The 17,781-nt window shown below is 33.7% G+C and overlaps 3 protein-coding genes across 3 annotated transcripts; 2 read left to right on the top strand and 1 right to left on the bottom strand.

Annotated features, from left to right (window-relative positions):
* Positions 1–41: 41 nt before the first annotated feature.
* Positions 42–5,486, top strand: LOC134837936 (calponin homology domain-containing protein DDB_G0272472). The gene is made up of 3 exons (XM_063853333.1): positions 42–160; positions 234–2,785; positions 4,960–5,486. The coding sequence occupies exons 2-3, from the start codon at positions 270–272 to the stop codon at positions 5,300–5,302; spliced, it is 2,859 nt and encodes a 952-aa protein (XP_063709403.1). The 5' UTR covers positions 42–160; positions 234–269; the 3' UTR covers positions 5,303–5,486.
* On the bottom strand, positions 5,375–6,601 carry LOC134838383 (large ribosomal subunit protein mL44). Its single transcript, XM_063853902.1, has 2 exons — positions 6,460–6,601; positions 5,375–6,399 (listed from the first exon to the last, which is right to left on the bottom strand). Exons 1-2 carry the CDS (start codon positions 6,527–6,529, stop codon positions 5,480–5,482), a joined length of 990 nt encoding a protein of 329 aa, XP_063709972.1. The 5' UTR covers positions 6,530–6,601; the 3' UTR covers positions 5,375–5,479.
* A 691-nt stretch (positions 6,602–7,292) lies between these two features.
* On the top strand, positions 7,293–16,679 carry LOC134827441 (sortilin-related receptor-like). Its single transcript, XM_063840070.1, has 9 exons — positions 7,293–7,606; positions 8,945–9,214; positions 9,275–9,436; positions 9,500–9,623; positions 9,680–12,464; positions 12,523–12,649; positions 13,501–15,525; positions 15,585–16,016; positions 16,079–16,679. Exons 1-9 carry the CDS (start codon positions 7,349–7,351, stop codon positions 16,388–16,390), a joined length of 6,495 nt encoding a protein of 2,164 aa, XP_063696140.1. The 5' UTR covers positions 7,293–7,348; the 3' UTR covers positions 16,391–16,679.
* Positions 16,680–17,781: the final 1,102 nt, after the last annotated feature.

Here is a 17,781-nt window from a genome sequence, read left to right on the forward strand (position 1 = left end):
GCGGCAAAATTTTGAACTAATTTAACCCAAACAAAAAATACCCGCAATTCTTAAAGAATTTCCTTCTTATCAGGATTTTCACAATTTTTCGCTTCAATTTCTCAAGAATTTAAGCGAAAATAAGAAAAACTTTTGTTTCTCAACTCTTGACGAAGATTTTGTAAGTGAATTTTCGAAAGTAAACAAAAACAATGCTATATCTATAGAATAACTATTTTTATTGGAATTTCCAGGACAACAGGATAAATAAATGGTGAAGAAAATTCAAAATGGAAAACGAAAGTCTTATCGAAAAACTTCAAATGCTGCGGCAATGGCAATTGAATCAAATGAACAACGGTGACGACTCCGAACTCGGGCAGTTCACGGAGGAGCAATTAGCTCTCATGCAAGCACTGATCAATGACCCAAATTGGATTGACATGGTTGGAGATGAAGATGACGAGGACGACGACGATGCGGAGGAAGATGAAAAGGATGCCACAGCTGTTCAAGAAATCTCATCCGAAAGTGAAGACGATGAATTTCTGAACAACATTGAAAAACAAATCAACGCCATTCGTTCGTCGAATGTCTCAATGGAGGCAGAAGGGCGTCGCGATGGAGACGATAACCCCTTGGAAACGCAGAAACTAACAAAAATGCTTGCGAAACATAACTTGGATGAGACGCCGATTCACGGGGCAATGAAAAATAATTATCTCACAGATACGCCCTTGAAAAATCTGGATGACTTCAAGATGGGAAACGATGACGTAGGTCAAGAAGAACCCGACACGAATAACGAACCAAAGCGCCCTGTCGCAAAAAGACCATTTTTGAGGAAAGGCGAAGGCTTGACAACGCGTTTCAAAGTACCTCCGGATGCCTTCAACCTGAAAAATCTCCCAAAGTACAAATATGCGAGTCGAAATGCAATGTCACTCGAACAAAAAATGCCTCATAAGGAAAAAACAAAAGATCGTCGAAGTAGTACAGGACCTCGACTTGAAACGGCAAATCGTAGCATGAGATGCTCGAAACGGGAACAAAACAACAAAGAAAATGAGAAGAAGAAACCACAACTCGCACGTTCAAAAACTGCGCCATCATCGCTTGCTCAAATTGGTACAAAGAAAGAATTGCAACAGCGCGAAACCCTGAAACGCGGACCAACAATAAATACTTCTTCTGATCATCCAAAAGGCGCTTGGGCTACAGAATTCGAGAAAAATACGCATGAATCGCCTCCTCGCTCTCCGAGTCAATACAAAGTCCTCGATTTGTCGTATCAAGAGAACAATCGACGATCCGAAATTGACGAACTCAAATCTTTCGAATGTCATGAACGACGTTTGAGCGAAAAACCGAATCCTGGATCGACAATGAAACAATTTACAATTGACGAAGACGACGAAACAAGCTATCATGTGCCTCCAGTTGCGTATAATCATGTCAAATTCGCAAGTCGTATTGAGGGAGTTATCCCGTTGGATTCTGACACGGAAACTGTGATGTCTGAAAAAGTTGATATGGATGCCTTTACTTCGACTCCCAATGAAAAAATGGATTTTGCGAAATTTCGAGCTAAATTATTGGATGGAGAATCGGCAAATACTGAATTAAGTTTGAATCCGACACAAATGAATTCAGCAGATACAGCAGATGATACCGAAGATACGCTTCAGCTTCATAAGAGAACACTTGTTACACGCAATGAGCTTCTGCAAGTCCATCTGAAGGAGCTTGAACATGAAGTTGCAACGTATCAGCGTGAAAATGCAAAACTCATAAAGATGAAACAAGAATTTGAAATCCAAAGAAATGCCTTTGAACGCGAACGTGAAGACTGGGAGGCACGAAAACAAGACGAACGGGTACAAATGGAGGTCTATTTTCACGACGAACGCATGAAAATCAAGGAAAAAATGGATCAACTCGAGAAAAAGTTAAAGGAAAGTCACAAACCCACGCGAAAAGATCGAGACGAAGTCATAAAACTTAATGACAAAATTTCGCAACTCGAAGTTGAATTGAAAGCGAAGGAAGTAAAGCATGGAGCAGCTCAAGCACGTCTTCGAACACAAGTTAGAGCATTGGAAAAACAAGTGCACGAACAAAAATTGGAGTATGACGTGATGAAACGAGAAAATAAACGTTTAGAAGCAGAAAATGTGAGACTTCGACGTGAAAATAACAGCAAAATGTTACTTGAGATCAACAAAAACATTGCCAAACTTGCACATACAGCACCTTCAGCACCAACGGATCACATTTCAAAGAAAGAAATCACGAACAAAGCATCACGAAGTCTTGTTTCAGCGAAAGTTGTGTCACATCACGCTCCAAAATCATCAAAAACCATGTCAAAATCGTTACAAGACAAAAACCTGAGAGGATCTTGCACGGAATCTGAGATCGAAAATGGCTTCGATGACGACGAAGAAGATCAATTCAACAATAACAATGGAAATTCGGCTTATTTCAAACCTCGTTCGACAACTCCTGTACAAGAAAATTACTTAAGACAATCAGCAGGAAATGTTCAGAACAATAACGACGCTACCATTCCAACAACAGATCATCGAAAGGAAATTGTGAATGCAGATGGAAGTAAAGAAATCTACTATCCAAACGGAAATTTGAAAAAAATCTCTGCAGATGGAATGATTATAAGGATGATGTACTTCAATAAGGATATCAAAGAAACGAACATTCATGATGGGACGATCAAATATTATTACGCTGCGAATAATTCGTGGGAGACAACGTATGTCGATGGCAAAACTGTTTTGGAGTTTGCAGAGTAAGTTTAATTTTTTTAAGATCATTTTTAAAAAAATTATAAGAAAACGAAATTTAAAATTTTCTCATAAAAAAAAATTAATTTAAAAAACATTTTAAATTTACTAAAAAAAAAATTTAAATATTTTCTCAAAAAAAAAAATAATTTTCTCAAAAAAAAATTAGAAAAAAAAAAAAATTTCAAATTTTAGGGTGTTCCAAAACCGTTTTCTGTTTCGCGTTACATGCTTGATAAAAAATCCAATTAGAGCCCCTCTGATAAATTTTTATTCATTTGGAGCAAGTTTTGACAAAAATTGCTTTGACACAGTTTTTGACATAGTTTTTCTCTTGATTTAGTTTTCAAAACAAAACTATGTCAAAAGAAAATTTTTTTTTCAGTTTCAATTTTTTGGCAGTTTTGAGTTATAAAATGATTAAAAATGATAAATTAGAGCCCCTCTGATAATTTTTTTTTCCATTTGGAGCAAGATTTGACAAAAATTGCTTTGACACAGTTTTTGACACAGTTTTTGACATAGTTTTTCTCTTGATTTAGTTTTCAAAACAAAACTATGTCAAAGAAAAAAATTTTTTTCAGTTTCAATTTTTTGGCAGTTATGGGTTATAAAATGATTAAAAATGATAAATTAGAGCCCTCTGATAAATTTTTATCCATTTGAAGCAAGATTTGACAAAAAATGCTTTGACACAGTTTTTGACACAGTTTTTGACATAGTTTTTCTCTTGATTTAGTTTTTAAAACAAAACTATGTCAAAGGAAAATTTTTTTTTCAGTTTCAATTTTTTTGCAGTTTTGAGTTATAAAATGATTAAAAATGATAAATTAGAGCCCCTTTGATAAATTTTTTCCATTTGGAGCAAGATTTGACAAAAATTGCTTTGACACAGTTTTTGACATAGTTTTTCTCTTGATTTAGTTTTCAAAACAAAACTATGTCAAAAGAAATTTTTTTTTTCAGTTTCAATTTTTTGGCAGTTTTGAGTTATAAAATGATTAAAAATAATAAATTAGAGCCCCTCTGATAAATTTTTTTCCATTTGGAGCAAGATTTGACAAAAATTGCTTTGACACAGTTTTTGACATAGTTTTTCTCTTGATTTAGTTTTCAAAACAAAACTATGTCAAAAGAAAATTTTTTTTTCAGTTTCAATTTTTTGGCAGTTTTGAGTTATAAAATGATTAAAAATGATAAATTAGAGCCCCTCTGATAATTTTTTTTCCATTTGGAGCAAGATTTGACAAAAATTGCTTTGACACAGTTTTTGACACAGTTTTTGACATAGTTTTTCTCTTGATTTAGTTTTCAAAACAAAACTATGTCAAAGAAAAAAATTTTTTTCAGTTTCAATTTTTTGGCAGTTTTGGGTTATAAAATGATTAAAAATGATAAATTAGAGCCCTCTGATAAATTTTTATCCATTTGAAGCAAGATTTGACAAAAAATGCTTTGACACAGTTTTTGACACAGTTTTTGACATAGTTTTTCTCTTGATTTAGTTTTCAAAACAAAACTATGTCAAAAGAAAATTTTTTTTTCAGTTTCAATTTTTTGGCAGTTTTGAGTTATAAAATGATTAAAAATGATAAATTAGAGCCCCTCTGATAAATTTTTTTCCATTTGGAGCAAGATTTGACAAAAATTGCTTTGACACAGTTTTTGACACAGTTTTTGACATAGTTTTTCTCTTGATTTAGTTTTCAAAACAAAACTATGTCAAAAGAAATTTTTTTTTTCAGTTTCAATTTTTTGGCAGTTTTGAGTTATAAAATGATTAAAAATGATAAATTAGAGCCCCTCTGATAAATTTTTTTCCATTTGGAGCAAGATTTGACAAAAATTGCTTTGACACAGTTTTTGACATAGTTTTTCTCTTGATTTAGTTTTCAAAACAAAACTATGTCAAAAGAAAATTTTTTTTTCAGTTTCAATTTTTTGGCAGTTTTGAGTTATAAAATGATTAAAAATGATAAATTAGAGCCCCTCTGATAAATTTTTTTCCATTTGGAGCAAGATTTGACAAAAATTGCTTTGACACAGTTTTTGACACAGTTTTTGACATAGTTTTTCTCTTGATTTAGTTTTCAAAATAAAACTATGTCAAAGGAAATTTTTTTTCGATATGTAAAAAAAATATCAAAAATTAATTTTTTTATATATTTTCTCATTTTAGTGGTCAAACAGAGCATCGTTATCGTGACGGGCGTTTAGAAGTCAACTTTTCGAATGGAGCGAAACGCGTTGTTGATCCTTCCAAACCTGATATTTCCGAAAGTTGGACTTACCCTGATGGTACAAAAGTCGACGTACTCAAAAATGACGACAAAATTCTGTATTTACCAAATGGACAACGTGAAATTCATACAAAAGATCACAAGAGACGAGAATTTCCTGACGGATCTGTGAAAATTTTGTACAATGATGGAAGTCAAGAAACGCGTTACTTCAATGGAAGAATACGAAAACGAGATAAAGAGGGAAATTTAACATTAGATACGGGAGCTCCTGCGGAGTAAATTTCACAAAATGTAGATTTAAGTAGTGATAGGAAAGTTTAAGCACAATTTTTTTCGTCCTTTTTTGGTTTAACCAGAAATTAGTTTGATTTTCACGTTTTTATCGTTCTATTTTTCAAGTTTTTTTTTTTAATGTTTGCTAAGTTACATGTACAATTTATATTAAAAGACTACTTGCTAAAGATTTTTTGCCTTTTTTTGTGATTTTAAATGTAGTTTGTTGACGACTTCGTCGAGTGTTACGCCGAAATTTAAAGGTTTTGCCGTATCTTCTGTGTTACAAAGCTTATTGATGCCATTTAACGCAGCAACATCAATTGCCATGTGAACATTTTCTCCAAATCCTTTGCTCAGCAATTGTTTATTGCAATAAATTCCGACATACGAACATGCTAAAATCGTATTTTTCGCTGAATCTCCGATCAAACGAGGTTCAGGAGTTCCTAATTGTAAATTTTCACACATTTCTCCAAGTAATTTCATGGGCTCTTCGATGTTCCATACTTCTAAAAGGTCTTTTTGGTTCAATTGTGTCAGCAAGAAATCACGCACGAACAAAAATGCTCTTCCATCATCGGTACTTTGTTGCAATGCACAAACCAAAGCCTTAAAAGTTTGTGCAAGAGCTTCATTTGTCACGGGAAATTCTGCAGAAAGAATCAAATCTTTTGTACCAATATGCGACGAAACGTGCGCCAATACATCGTCACTCAACAAATACTTTTCAATCGCTTTCAAACCAATTTCCGGCATTTTTGGATAAGAAAATTGCAAAAAGGCCGCGACGTAATTTGAGAGCAATTGTTCTCCGAGTTCAATCATTTCATGATTTTCCTTCAAATTGATTTCAGGATTTTCAATTCCGACTTCCTTCTGTTTTTGCATCTCTTGACTGATGTACGAGCGATGTGTGAAGGCTTGCAACAAAAGTGCCCGATCGAAATCCTCATTCAAACGTTTGGCAAAGGAAAATAACTCGGCATTGTGATTCCATTCGAGAAATGACGAACGAGGTCTTGGAGGCTCTTCTCCCATCTTTTTACGACGTCTTGCGAGTTCACGAAGTGTCGGCGCAACCCATCGAGCAATGTTTCGTGCTGTAATGAAAAAATTCTTTAAAATTTGTGATTTTAAGAAAGAATTGATGAAAATTTTACTTTGGCTGTTTGCTATGGGAATGCATCTCACAGTATTTAGCAATTTGAGTGAATTTCGTAAGTGAAACATTGTCGAAATTTAATGAAATTTGTATTTTTCTTTGATTCCAGGTGCTTTTGTTTTGAGCTAATTCAACCTCGCATTTAGGGTTGCCCGAATTATGATATCAAAATTTTAAAAATTACTTTTATTTCGAGTTTAAAAAAAAAATTTAAAAAATATAAAGAGTATGATAGTTAACAGAAATATAATTTTCATAGTATTTTTTCAAAATTTTTGAATTAAAAAAAATAAAAAAAAAGTTTCATATATTTAGAATATCTAATACAAAACTATATCATTAAAAAAATTTGGAAAAAAAATTCTTCTAACCTTTTCTTTAAAATTTTTGATGAAAATTGAAATTTTCATACAAAATATGATCGTCAACAAAAATTTAACTTTCAAAGTATTTCAATGAAAATCGAAATTTTTAGATTTTGGATAATTTTCACAAAATCGTTAACAAAAATCTAACTTTCATAAAATTTCTTCAAAATTTATAAGTTTATAAATTTTCTTTAAATAAATAATTAATTTTAAAATTTTTATGCTTTTGTAAAATAAAGTTAAAATTTTAAATTTTGAAATAAAAAATAATAAAATTTGAAAAAATTAAAAATTTTAAATTTAAATTCTATAATTTAAATAAATTGTATAAATTTTTATTTATGATTTATCAGAATTATTATTTTGACATAATTAAAAAAAATCAAAATAATGGAAAGTTGGCAACCCTATGTGTTTAGAATAAAGAGATTGGATTGTGATATGGGACAAGTTTCGTCAAAAAATCAGTCTTGAAGGAACTTTCGATGAGAAATATCGTAAATCAGTGTATTTTTTAATATGAGGCGCTCTTGTATATTTTTATTAGTGTTTTACCAAATAATATTCCTAACATATCACAATGTGTGCGGGCAAAAAGACAGTGCGAAACAGTTTTTATTCGTCACAAAGGATCCCGACATCTTTACGCGTAAACCTAGCAGAATCAATATAGAGGAAAATACGTCGTCGTCCTCCGTGTTAGAACGCAGTAAACGCGACACAAAAAGTAGCCTTCCATTCAGCTTGGATAATCGGGGCAAAAATATATCAACAATAGTGAGTATTGCGATGCAAAATGCGAGAGTCCTAATGACTCGCAGTTTTCCAATTAAAAATGTCTGCTTCCTGTACGTTGTTTGTGTCGTCGTGTGCATTACCTATGTACCCTATGTAGCGAGCAAAGAGAGAGACTGTGCTGCTGCAATAAAATAATAATTTGTACCCACACTCATGAAGCACGGCGCGGAGGTTATTAACACCTTCTCTATCTGTTCTCGTGTATCAGCTTCTTTTTTTTCGGGGTGCAAAACTCCGCCAAACGCAGTGACGACGCAATTTTTTCATGCTGGTTTGATTTACTCCCATGATTTGTTCCGATACCCACATACGAATCGTCTTACGAGCGAGTGTGTGTGATAAAAACAAGATTATTACTTCCAATTACTTACTTGATGGATGGATAGAGTGCGGGCTTATCCGAACAACCGTTGTTCATACAAATCAGACCATTTTATATTATATTAAGAGTGTTGTTGGTACCATCATGATAATAGTGTGACATAATTGACCGTATTTTTTATCATGGAGTTTGATAATAATCGTGTCTATTGCTCTAGATAACAGTTAATTCTGTAAACCGCATTGAATTTCATCGCAGTATTAGTTCCTTTGTTTCAAAATGACTCAGATTTTTTTGTGTGAATAATTGCACTTTGTCACTTTGAATTAAAAAATAACTTTAATACGATATTTTTTTGCCTTGAAATGAATATTTATAACAACTTTTAACACATAATTTTGCAACATGATAATTTATTTATAAAAAGAGGCGAGAAATATTACTCTTTCTTCGTTTTTATTCGCGATATGAATCATAACAACCTCTTATCTGAGACAACGACTTTTGACTCTCGCGTTAATTTGTTTATTTATTTATAATTTTTTTTTTAATTGGTTAGATGACTTCTAACGTCACAGATCTGCGTCGATTGTTTTCTACATTTTTCTATAAAATTGAACTCTCGTTTATACAGAAGAAAAAACATTCGGCGCACAAATTTTTCAATGTCAATGTTGGGTAAATACAGAAATTCGTCGAAAAATGTTTTAGGACATAAAATTAATTTCAGAGCATTGAACTGGATATTGGATGGAAGCCAAGAATGACCTTGGAAGGTCTTTTGTTATTTGTTTTTACGACTTTTCTCGTTACTTTTCTTATCAGAAGATACGTGTTTGATATAATTTATTTGTTGTTGTTGTTTTTTGCTTCGTGTAAACACATCGCCGGTCTTTTCCGAATGCCGGTTCAAGATTTACACACACACAAAAACCAGTTTTATGCATAATAATTAAATAATATTTCAACTTTTCTTTTCTTTCTCTCCATCGTAGGTAAATAGATTGAATGATTCTCATGCTCAATTGATGGTGCATTGGCTGGGCGAAGGCACAGATGTGATAATTTGCTTGGCGCGTGAACCTCCATTGGGTATTTTAGATGATCCAAAGAAATCTCCGCCGCCGTCGCCATCAAGCGTTTTCCTGTCATTCGATTATGGAGACACATTTGCCGATAAGAGTGATCTGTTCAATCTCACAATTAATGGAACGAGCATTCGATCGACCGTAGATGAATTTATCACACACTTGAAGTTCAATACCGTAAGTTTAATTGATTTTTTTTTGTCTAAAGTTTATTGACTTTATTCCTTGTTTTCGTAGATTGTCTTCACCGATGCACGAAACAAAGCAATATTTTCGTCGAGTGACTATGGTAGAACTTTCCAAAGTAGTCTTTTGGATTTTAAACCGTCTGATGTTACGTTTTACGAACAGGATTCAAAGACATTTTTAGCATTGGATAAAGAAGATCCCGAAAGAAAGGTTTGTAAAAATATTTTTTTGATGAAAATTCGAAAAAATAATGTTTTTTTTAATTTATCATAGCTTTATTATACAACAGACCTTGGAAAGTCTTTCAACCTTTTACAAAGTCGCGTCAAATCCTTTGTTTGGTCTTCGATTGAAGGTTATCCAGTTCATTTGTACGTTGAACGAACAGAACTCACAAGTAAGTTTTCTTTATATTTCATAAAATTCATTTTTTTAATGAAATTTTCGTTTTAGATACATCTTCAATCATCTTTTTGGATGCTGCTGACTTGATTGGATTTAAAATTGGCACGAAAAACAAGTTTAATTTGCTCATTGAGAATGTTCAGGAATTCTTCATCAAGAAGGACTTTATGTTCGCAACCCAAAAGATACTCGACGAAACAAAAGTTTTGATCTCATATCGTCGAGGTCGTTTCGTAAAAGCAACTTTTCAAACGGAATTAGATATCAAAGGAATTCACGTAGCAGATGTCGAAGGCAAACGAATTCTCTTGTCTGTCATGCATACGGAGAAAATTTCGCATTTGTACGTGTCTGAATCGAATGCCGACATGAGCGAAATTAAGTTTGTCCCAAGTTTGGAGAACATTTTCAGTTATTTGCCGAATCAAAATTGGCGTACAAGTTGGTTGGTTCAAACATCGGATGAGGCATTCACGGATTTGTACAAAGTTGAAGGGCTACAAGGCATTTATATCGCATCAAAAATCAACAAAATGCCTGCGGGAGAATTAATTTCGCCGGATCATCTCGTTTCTGTTATTACATTCGATCATGGAAGTACATGGAGACCAATAAGTGCTCCGACAGTTGACGATGAAGGCGTGAAGATTCAAAATTGTAAAGAATGTTCGTTGCATTTGTCACAAAAATTCAGTCAACTTTATCCCGTAACACGTTCCGTGTCGATCATGAGCAGCAAATCGGCGCCCGGAGTGATAATTGCTTCCGGAGTTATCGGAAAATCGTTAAAAGGTCATCCGGGAGTATTCATTTCGCGTGATGCTGGTTTAACGTGGAAACAAATCCTGAAGAATTATTACTTTTTCAATATGGGCGATCATGGGGGAGTTTTAGTTGCTGTCAAGTATTTCAAGAGCAAAGGAGAAACGAATGAAATTTTGTATTCAACTGATGAAGGAGAAACATGGAAATCGCATCCATTCCATGCGAACGATTTAAAAGTTTATGGATTAATGACAGAACCGAACACGAATACGACAATTTTCACACTTTTCGGATCTGAAGTTAATGAACACAAATGGCTTATTATCAAAATCGACTTGAAAAATGCCTTCACAGCAAATTGCACGGAAGATGATTACAAGTTTTGGGCTCCCGGATTGTATTCCGATGGATCGTTGATGCCTTGTTTGCTCGGGCAACGTCTCACGTATCAACGAAGAAAGCCTCATGCTCAATGTCATAACGGTTTAAACTATGAGAGACCTTTCAAAACGGAGGTTTGCGGTTGTAACAAATGGGATTTCGAATGTGACTTTGGTTTTACGAGACCAAGTCGCAGCAGTCATTGCGTAAGAAACAAAACAATTCCGAACTTCGATCCATTTGAACCGCCAAAAAGTTGTAAACCGGGCAAATATTACAACCGTACGAAAGGATATCGAAAAATTGATGGAGATGTTTGTATCGAAGGTTTTGCAAATCCCTTCTTACCGCAAGAAATTCCATGTCCCGTGAAATTTGATAAGGAATTCTTGATTGTTGCGCAACGTGATAAGATTTCATCGATTGATTTGTCAACAAATTCAGCAGAAATTTTACCCATCAAAGGAGTGAAGAATGTCATTGCAATTGACTTTGATCGCAAACATAATTGCGTCTTTTGGGCAGATATTCTCTCCGATACAATAGGAAGACAATGTCTCAATGGCAATGAATCTGCGGAAATTTTAGTTGAAACAGGCTTGGGATCTGTCGAAGGAATGTCTTACGATTGGACTTCGGAGCTTTTGTACTTTGTCGATGGATTGCGGTTGAGAATTGAAGCTGTTTACGTCGGAAATACAACAAATCACGGGCGTTTCCGAAAGACAATTATCGCAAATTTGGCAAAACCTCGAGGAATTGTCGTTCATCCATTGCAAGGTTACATCTTTTGGACTGATTGGAGTTCAACGAGACCTACAGTATCTCGCGCCAACATGGATGGCAGTGATATGCGTGAACTTTTCAAGAAACCCGATGTTATTTGGCCCAATGGAATAACTGTCGATTACTTTTCCGATCGTATCTATTGGGTAGATGCGAGTAAAGATTATATTGCAAGCTCTGATTTGCACGGCAACAATTTCCATATCGTCATGCAACAAGATCCGCGTGTCGGGCATCCTTTCGCAATTGCAATTTTCAAAGATCTCATGTATTGGGACGATTGGAAGATGAATTCTGTCTTCCAAGCTGACAAAGATCAAGGCATTATGATTCAGACAATAACGCACAACATGCAACATCTCATGGATTTGAAACTTTTTGGTCATTCGATTCAAGAAGGCAACAATTCTTGCTCAAATAACAAACATAACTGTGCTCATGCGTGTGTTGCTGCTCCCGGAGGCAAATTCAGTTGCTTGTGTCCCGAAGGAATGGTTCAAAACAAAAATGGAGATTGTTTGTGTCCCGGAGGTTTGAAACCTTTTGGCAATAATACGTGCCCGCAAGCAGCTAATACATGCGCTCCCGGATATTTCACGTGCAAAAACAAGATTTGTGTTCCGAATACGTACAAATGTGACGGCGAAGACGATTGCGGCGATAGATCCGATGAGGAAGGATGCACATCGAATAAGCCTCCGTGTCCTCCGCATATGTTTACATGCAAAACTGTCGATAAATGTATTCCTGATTACTTTGTGTGCGATTACGACTCAGATTGTCCCGATGGAAGCGATGAACAAAACTGCAAAGTTCCTGAATGCAAAAGTTACGAGTTCAAGTGCGGCAATGGAAGATGCATTAGTAGTAAATGGGTTTGCGATGGAGAAGATGATTGTCGGTAAGTAAATTTTTGAAAATTTTTCTGTTAATTTTTTCTTATGAAAAATTTCTTTTAGGGATGGAAGTGACGAAGTTTGTGATCAAAAATCTTCTGTAACATGTAAAGCAGATGAATTTAAATGTAATTCGACAGGCAGCTGCATTCCCGATCAATGGAGATGTGATTTGGATAACGATTGTCAAGTAAGTTCTTCTATTTATTTTTCATTTTAATAAGGAAAATTTATCTGCATATCTTTTGGATTGTCCTTCAGCTTTAAAATTGAAAGATATGAAAAAACGTAAAAAATACGTAATTTTCATTTAGAAAGCATATTTGATAATATTTAAGCTTGAAATTGAACAAAAGTTATGAAAAATGCCTTTGGATGTCTTTTGGATGGTTCTTAAGCTTGAATATTGACAAATAAAAAATACGTAAAAAATACGTAATTTTCATTTAGAAAGCATATCTGATGATTCTTAAGCTTGAAATTGAACAAAAGTTATGAAAAATGCCTTTGGATGTCTTTTGGATGGTTCTTAAGCTTGAATATTGACAATTTAAAAATATGTAAAAAATACGTAATTTTCATTTTGAAAGCATATTTGATAATATTTACGCTTGAAATTGAACAAAAGTTATGAAAAATGTCTTTAGATGTCTTTTGGATGGTTCTTAAGCTTGAATATTGACAATTTAAAAATACGTAAAAAATACGTAATTTTTATTTTGAAAGTATATTTGATAATATTTAAGCTTGAAATTGAACAAAAGTTAAGAAAAATGCCTTTGGATGTCTTTTGGATGGTTCTTAAGCTTGAATATTGACAATTTAAAAATACGTAAAAAATACGTAATTTTCATTTTGAAAGCATATTTGATAATATTTAAGCTTGAAATTGAACAAAAGTTATGAAAAATGCTTTTGGATGTCTTTTGGAAGGTTCTTAAGCTTGAAATTGAACAAAAGATATGGAAAATTTCTTTTTTTTATTAAATTTTTTAATACGAATTCCTGATTGTTATCAAACTTTTTTTTTGGTCTTTTTAGGATGGCTCTGATGAATTGTATTGTCGTAACAAGACATGCGATGCTTGGATGTTCCGTTGCGGCGACGGTTTGTGCATTTACAAGACATGGCAATGTGATGGCGAAAACGATTGCGCAGATCATTCTGACGAGAAAAACTGTTCAAATCTTGTTCCGCCAAAAGGTTCGAGCAAAACGCCTCCCGGATATCTTCCCGACGATACTTGCCACGATTGGATGTTTAAATGTTCGAATCAAAAGTGCATCCCGTATTGGTGGAAATGCGATACTGTCAACGATTGCGGAGACAATAGCGACGAAATTGGATGCGAAAATAATGCTACAACGAATTCCGTGACAACAACAACGGAAAAATCAACGATAAATCGCCCTCGTTGTCGTCCCAATGAATTTGCATGTGATTCGGGAAATTGCATCTCGATGCGTTACGTGTGCGATAATTACACAGATTGTGCGCATGGAGAAGATGAAAAAGCATGTCCTCAAAATCAACAATGTAGCCCGGGAGAATTCAGATGCTTGAGTGACGGACTGTGTTTGCCATTGTCGAAATATTGCGACAAAATTATCCATTGTGCAGATGGAAGCGATGAGAATTGTCAATTCCCCGTGTATCCGGCGAAAAATAATAATTGCGAAAATAATCCGGGAATGTTTATTTGTGATGACTCGTGTTTGCCTCTTATGAAGAAATGTGATGGCAAAGTTGATTGTATCATCACGGGCGAAGATGAGGACAAGAAAATGTGTTCAAATTTCCAACGTGTATATCAAGTAATTCAAATTGGAGTTGATGAACGAACATTGAATGCAACAAGTTTCCTCATCTATTGGTGGATTCCTGTGCCTGCAAACATCACGTTCGAATATTTGCCGTCAATTTACATCAACGGAAGATGGCAAAATAACACAGATTGGATCGAAACAGCAACGGATTACAGATTTACGAAACTTTTGCCATACACAGTCTATAATGTGACAGTTTATGTTCGTATCAAGGGCAGTAAGAACGTTTTCCCGCCTCATTTGTTCTATGAAGTTGCAACGAGCGAAGGCATTCCAACTGTTCCCTTGAATGTTTCCGTAACTCAAATCAATGGATCACGCGTTCAAGTTTCATGGGTTCCTCCAAAAGCCATTAACGGGCATCTCGAAGACTATTTCATCTTCTACAGAGCTCAAGTAGCAAAAACTGGCATGGTTTCATCTGTTCGAGTTGGCGCATTGGAAAATTCAACAATTATCGAATCCGAGTTCAAAGACAATGTTGTTTACGAATTTTGGGTTAAAGTGAAAAATCGTCGTTTCTCATCGGCGCCTTCTGAACACGTAACTCTAAAATTCGATGGAACAGCAAACATTGACGCCATTACAGGATTAAAGATCGAAAGTCAAGAAAACGATTCAATTACCGTGTCATGGGATAAAGTCAAAAAAGCTGATGGATACATTTTGCAACCGATTTTGCCGCAACCATATCCGCGTCTTGATTCGTTCAAAACCAAAGATGCTCGTGTCAAAATGGAGAAACTCGTGCCAGGCGTACAATATGTTCTGAAGGTATCTGCTTACGTGAAACGATATGTTGGGCGCCCACAAACTCTGATATTCACAATTCCGAAAATTGATCCGTTGCCCGTCGTGAAGAACGTAAATGTCGTCAAAGCGGGAGATGTTATTAAAGTAACGTGGGATAAAGCAACACATCCAACATACTCAAATCTCCATTATGGCATCTATTATGGCACGACGTTGGATGAGTTGGCAGAAAAACCTCGATTGAAGACAATTAACACGAACATCGAAATAAAAAATATGAAGCCATGCGAATCGTATTTAGTGAGTGTGAATGTTATCGAACCCATTGGACCTGGACCTTTGTCAGATCCGAAAATAATTGCAACAGGATTCAAATTGACTGAACCTCCGAGAAATTTGCAAGTTGACATCAAGGGATCAGATATGTATGTTACATGGGAACCAAGTTGTCCGTTGTTGACGAATGCAAATCTTGTCGAATATATGGTAAGTTTTTAATTTTTTTTTTAATCGAAATTTTCAAACGTAAAAAATATTTTTTTAAGATTACTGTTCGTGAACATATTCTCAACAAAACGAATCACGTAACGATTCAACCGACGCCAAATCGCACTTTAGTTCATCATTTCGGAGGAATTCCAAAAGGATCACATTATACAGTTACTGTCGCTATAAATACGGAAAAAGCTCAACCTGCAGTCGCTGAAGTTTCAGCAGATCCTCTTCCTTCGCCAACTCAATTGCGTGTTTGGCCTGAAAAGAATGGCTCGTATTCCGTGCATTGGAAAGAGATCGACTTCCATGATGAAAAACACAAATATGAGACTGTCGTATTCGAGGGTATGGGCATCAATGGCACACAAGTTGCAATAATTGAAGCCAAAGAAGCGCCCGTTCAAATCCATCAGAGTCATTTGGGAGGCGTATCGGCAGCTGGAAAAGTTTTTACTGTTGGTGTTCGTATGAAGACTGAAAGGGTAAGAAATTTTAACAAAAATTTTAAAATTACAATTTTTTACAATTTTTTGTTTGTTTTTAGGGATTCATCTCCAACATCGATAACATTGAATACATTGAAGTACAACCGGATGGTTTGCAAACGAATTCCTACAAAGCCGGCGGATCATCATGGTTGTGGTTTATTGTATCGGGACTTGTGATTGCCGCACTCGCAGGCACAATTTTCTTCCTCGTGCAACGACAGCGAAGATTGCAAAGCAGTTTCAGTCGCTTCGTTAATGGTCATTATGATACAAAGACTGGTGCAACGCGTTTCTTCGAAGACGAACACGAACATCATCACGAAACAGCTACCACATTTGCGGATGATGAACCTCTTGTGGAAGCATAAAATGATTAATAAGCTATAAAGTTTTAAGTACATACTATTAGGAAATATTTGTAAAATATTTAAAAAAAAAAGTTTTTATTACCTCTTGAATGTCGTCGTATCGTCATCGTCATCGTCGTGAAAATATTATTATTATTATAAATTTATATAAAAATTGATTTTACCCTTTAATTAATGAAAAAAGAATAGAAAGTGTATAAAATTTAGAAAGAAATATTTATTTAGCGAAGAAAATATAATAAGAAGAAAATGCTAAAATTTAGGAGCAATAAATTTGTTTATACTGAGAGTTATATTTTAAACGTAAATCATTTTCGGAAGTGTTTTACGGAAAATATCCATAAAAAAATTTACAAAAAAAGAAACGAGAGAAAGACTAATATTGCTATATACTATATACTACATGTAAAATTTGATTTTTTTTATTTTAAATTGAATTCAATGAAAAAATATATTCCTTTTTAAAAATTTTGTGTTATTTTTTCCAAATTATATAGAATATGTAAGCCAATATCCAATAAATGTAATTCTGCTAATAATTAAAGGATAAAAAAAGAAAGTAAAAAGAAAAGTAGACCAGTTTAAAATATAATAATTATAAACCGACACTGTGATTTTAAACTATAAATTAATAAATAAATAAAGTAAACGAATAAGTCGCTACTAAATAATAATAAAGAAACAAAAAAAAAATAGAGATAAACTCAAAGCTATATTATTATATCAATAAACACTAAAAAAACTAAGTAACTAACAAATGGCAACATTAACAAAGATTTTAATCCATAGATTTGATTCTTTAGTTTTTTTATACATATACGCTTTAAGTTATTTTTTCAGTTGTTAGAATGAATTTTTACAATGAATACATACAATGAAAGGTGCACTTGTTTATTAATAATATAAATTAATATTATCATCATAATGTTTTTTTTTAATAGCAGCTCATGTTTTTCCTGATTATTAATTTATAAAAAAGGAACCTAAGATATTATTTAAATAAAGCAAATAATAGTAGATTTTATAAACTTTCGTCTTAAGTAGTTGATTTTGTATAAATATTCGTAGAAAAGACAATTGTAGTGTGTATAAAGTTATATTATTAAAAAAAATCTTTTTTATATTTTTTGATGATAAGATTGAATAACGGTTGTATTATTTTTCCCTTATTGTATTTTCTATATATTGATTTTTTTTAAAAATGAAGATTATATTATTAAGTTCAGAGAAGAAAGGCATAGATATATTTAACTTTAGTCTAATTAAGATATGTTTAAAAATGAAAAAAATCAAGCAAAAAAACAATAAAATCCAACACTAAATGTTGATAAAAAGATAAAAATATTGATGTTTTCTTTTAAATTTTTCCATTTCAGCAAATACTTACATTT

This window comes from Culicoides brevitarsis, chromosome 1, assembly GCF_036172545.1.
Source record: "Culicoides brevitarsis isolate CSIRO-B50_1 chromosome 1, AGI_CSIRO_Cbre_v1, whole genome shotgun sequence".
Taxonomy (NCBI): domain Eukaryota; kingdom Metazoa; phylum Arthropoda; class Insecta; order Diptera; family Ceratopogonidae; genus Culicoides; species Culicoides brevitarsis.

What these genes read in the sequence shown, in the direction of transcription:
- LOC134827441 (XM_063840070.1), top strand. Translation starts at nt 7,349, where the DNA reads ATGAGGCGCTCTTGTATATTTTTATTAGTGTTTTACCAAATAATATTC. An exon ending in CACACTTGAAGTTCAATACC is followed by an intron (nt 9,215 to 9,274) that starts GTAAGTTTAATT and finishes TTGTTTTCGTAG; the next exon opens with ATTGTCTTCACCGATGCACG. An exon ending in ATTTGGATAACGATTGTCAA is followed by an intron (nt 12,650 to 13,500) that starts GTAAGTTCTTCT and finishes TGGTCTTTTTAG; the next exon opens with GATGGCTCTGATGAATTGTA.
- LOC134837936 (XM_063853333.1), top strand. Translation starts at nt 270, where the DNA reads ATGGAAAACGAAAGTCTTATCGAAAAACTTCAAATGCTGCGGCAATGG. An exon ending in ACTGTTTTGGAGTTTGCAGA is followed by an intron (nt 2,786 to 4,959) that starts GTAAGTTTAATT and finishes TTCTCATTTTAG; the next exon opens with TGGTCAAACAGAGCATCGTT.
- LOC134838383 (XM_063853902.1), bottom strand. Translation starts at nt 6,529, where the DNA reads ATGTTTCACTTACGAAATTCACTCAAATTGCTAAATACTGTGAGATGC. An exon ending in TCCCATAGCAAACAGCCAAA is followed by an intron (nt 6,400 to 6,459) that starts GTAAAATTTTCA and finishes TTTTCATTACAG; the next exon opens with CACGAAACATTGCTCGATGG.